Source organism: Pteropus medius, unplaced genomic scaffold (assembly GCF_902729225.1).
Source record: "Pteropus medius unplaced genomic scaffold, Ma_sr-lr_union100, whole genome shotgun sequence".
NCBI classification, from domain to species: Eukaryota; Metazoa; Chordata; class Mammalia; order Chiroptera; family Pteropodidae; genus Pteropus; species Pteropus medius.
Genome location: NW_024345933.1, coordinates 1,294 through 4,680, shown reverse-complemented (window position 1 = coordinate 4,680; position 3,387 = coordinate 1,294). Strand labels below are relative to the sequence as shown.

General features: G+C 62.8%; 1 protein-coding gene across 1 annotated transcript; it reads left to right on the top strand.

Moving 5' to 3' along the window:
* Positions 1-70: 70 nt before the first annotated feature.
* On the top strand, positions 71-2,721 carry LOC120612424 (protein arginine N-methyltransferase 2-like). Its single transcript, XM_039874853.1, has 3 exons — positions 71-235; positions 1,447-1,618; positions 2,172-2,721. Exons 1-3 carry the CDS (start codon positions 99-101, stop codon positions 2,202-2,204), a joined length of 342 nt encoding a protein of 113 aa, XP_039730787.1. The 5' UTR covers positions 71-98; the 3' UTR covers positions 2,205-2,721.
* The last annotated feature ends 666 nt before the right edge of the window (positions 2,722-3,387 follow it).

Genomic DNA, 3,387 nt, shown 5'->3' with positions numbered 1-3,387 from the left:
AGCGGGGTGGGTGCCGAGTCTCGCTGCCAGGGCCCCGGGCGGCCTGGTGTCACCTGCCTGACCCCCGTCCATTCTCTCGGCCGTCTGGTCACGCCCAGATGATGAGAGGAGAGCTGTGCTTCGATATCAAGAAAGCCGGCAGCCTGCACGGATTCACGGCCTGGTTCAGCGTCGGCTTCCATAGCCTGGAGGAGGACGGGCCACCGCTGGTGCTGAGCACGGGGCCGTTCCACCCGTGAGTGTGTCTCCCTCGGGTGCCCGGCGGCGCGTGCGGGGTGGGGCAGTGTCCTTCAAGGCGTTGGCACGGCCTGAGGCATGACAGAGCCAGGAGTTCCCAGACCTAGGAATGTGGGATTCACCCAAGGTCCCCCGGGCCAGGTCGACCTGGGCCGGGGTGTCCAGCAGGATTGGACAGTGTGGCAGTCAGTCCCAGGCTTTGCGCGCCCCTCGCCCGCGCCCGCTGTCCAGGCCGCTCCAGGCGGGGATGAGCACAGGGACTGCGGGAGGAGGGGCTTGGTCTCAGCTGCTGCCGCATCTGTCACAGAAGTCAGGTCTTCTCTCAGACTTCCCGGGGGAGGCAGACGTCCCCTGAGATGCATGTGTCGTGTGGGACGGGCTGTGGTTCAGGCCTCCCAGGTGGCACCGCCGCCTTTTGGGGCTTTCCCGGCCTTCCAGGGACTGCCCAGAAGTCCCCCTGGGATGTGGACATCAGGCGTAAGTGCGGGAGGCCCTGGGGCGGGGGGGCATTTGGGCCCAAAGAACCCGGGCTGTCATTCTGCGACAGGAGAGAGGCTGAGCAGCTGTTTGGCCAGAGCGTCTTTGTGGCTGGCAGGGCCGGGCCGGTAGCCAGTGCTCCCTCTGGGCAGCGGGCAGAGTGCTCACCTTGGGGACCAGGGTAGTTCACACCTGAGGCCCGAGGGGGCCAGGTGGCTCCCTGGGAAAGAGACGCTCATGATAGCTGAGGGGGTGGCTTGGAGTCGGGTGCGGACCAGCGTGACTGCGTGCTGGGGGGCCGGGGGTGCCTGTCGAGGGCCAGAGCCCAAGTGTTACTGTTGTCCCCCAAAAGGTGCAGTTGTCTTGTTCACATGCACCCCCACTTTCACAGAAGTTACCACGGTTTTGGACACAGTTTCGTCAGCGTATGTCCCTTCTTTTAACTGCAGCGTCCAGACCATGGGCGTCAGCAGCTTACAGGGGTGGGGTGCCTTGGGGTGGATGCGCTGTGTCAGGACGTGGAAGCCAGGCTGACCCTTTGAGGGGCAGGGGAATGGGCACCATACAGGACCCTGTGTCTGTCCATGTGCCCTTGGGACAGGGACAGGCGCCCTCACCCCGTATGGAACCGGAGCGTGTCCCGGAGCCGTGTCCTCGCCTGGCCGTGTCCTCGCCTGGCTGTGTGACTCTGGGCAGTCGGGCGGGGACAGTAACAGCAGGCGTGTCTTTCAGCACCACCCACTGGAAGCAGGTGCTGTTCATGATGGACGAGCCCGTCCCCGTGCACGTGGGGGACGTGGTCACGGGCTCGGTCGTGCTGCAGAGGAACCCCGTGTGGAGGAGGCACATGTCCGTCACGCTGAGTTGGTCGGTCGCTTCCGGGCAGGACCCCACTGCGCAGAAAGTAAGACGTTCCACTGTGCGTCCCGCGCCGTGGTGCTGGTCCGGGCGGTCAGTGGTGACACGGTGGTGGTGGGCGGTGGGTGCCAGCGTTCACAGGACAGGAAACGGAGCTGCGGGAAGGCGAGTCGTTTGCTCTGTGACACGAGTCAGTGACGGGAGACCCAGACCAGCCTGGGGGCCACCCCTTCTGTGCACCCAGGAGCCCTGGCCGAGCCCTCACGCGGCCTCGCACCGTCGTGCCCGCAGGGGGCAGGCGTGCGCCCTGACTGGGCGGCGGCTGGCAGGGGCCGTGGGCTTCGTGCCCTCGGGGCCACCGACAGCGGGCTCTCTCCTCCAGACTCGGGGTTCGTTCGGGACTAGTTGGTGGTTTCTCTTCCTCTTGTAATACCTGTTTCGTGCATTGCTTCGGGGCAGTTTTACGCTACAAGTTAGTCGTCTAAGAAGCTTCCACGCGCGAACGCCACCCTCTCGTCAGGGTTAAGTTGCTGGGAACACTGCGTGTGAGCCCAACGGGGACGTATTTCCTGACAGATCTGCTCCTTTCGTCTCTGCAGGTTGGAGAGAAAGTCTTTCCGATCTGGAGATGACAGTGGCCGTTCTGCTTGGAGGCAGCGGGGGCGCGTCGGAGCAGCGGCCGTGAGTGAGCCGGGCCGCACGACGTGCACGCACGCTGCCGTGGCAGCCCGCACGGCCCCGCGCCGCCTGGCAGGGGGCAGCACCGTCTCTGCGGGCTCCTGGGCTGCCCTCGCCACCGTCACCGCCCATGTCTGTCCTCTAGAAGTAGGCTGTGTTCCCAGGTGTCCACCAGTGGTGCCCACAGTGCCGGCCTATGGGTCGGTTGGGGGCACAGTGTCCCTAAGCTAGGTCTAGTTCTACACTCGTAGGGCACACGTGTCAACCTGTCCTCCCGTGAAAGTGACTGTCCGTGCATCATGTGTCAGTGGTGTCCCTCCCGCCCTCGGCTCATCCACTCAACGCGCAGGACCCGAGGTGGCGGTGCATGCGCTGGGCTCTGCATGACGTAGTACAGCCGTAGAGACGTCTTCCAAATGAATCACGTGTCAGCACATAGTACATCTCAATAAATATTTTTAAACAAACGGACATGCATTGCCTTGGGACCTTTCTCATCTGACACCATGGGGAAACCTCCATGCCAGGAGGTGCACGTCCACGATTCTGTGTGTGTGTGGTTTTGATTTTTAGTTAACTTTTTATTGTAGTATACATATCCCAAACCACGCAAGTCATGAGTGTACAGGTGGATGAGATTTCACAAAGTGGACACACACGTAGCCAGCATCCAGGTCCAGACACTTCCACACACCTGAGGCCCCAAGCACTCCTTCCACTGAGGGCCGCCCCACGGGGCACGCCTGACTTCTGACTATGGTTGCCTTTGCCTGGCTCTGAACGTTGCTGGAATGGGATTTTGCAACGTGTGTTTGCTGTAGATCAAATGTTTGTGTCTTCGGAAGTCCGTGGTTGAACCCTAACCCATAGTGTGCTGTTGCTGGGAGGCGGGGCCTTTGGGAGGTGACTGGGTCACGAGGTGGGAGCCTTGGGAAGGGAAGGGAGACCCCTGAGAGCACCTCGCTACATGAGGACGTCGTGAGAAGGGGGTCGACCGTGAAGCAGGAAGCAGGCTCTCCCCAGGCCCAGGTGGGCCAGTGCCTTGATGGACGCCCAGCCTGCGGGGCTGTGGGAAGCACACGTCTGCTGTTTGAGCCGCCCCGTCCCTGTGTCCCAGACTGGCGGCCCAAGCCTCCC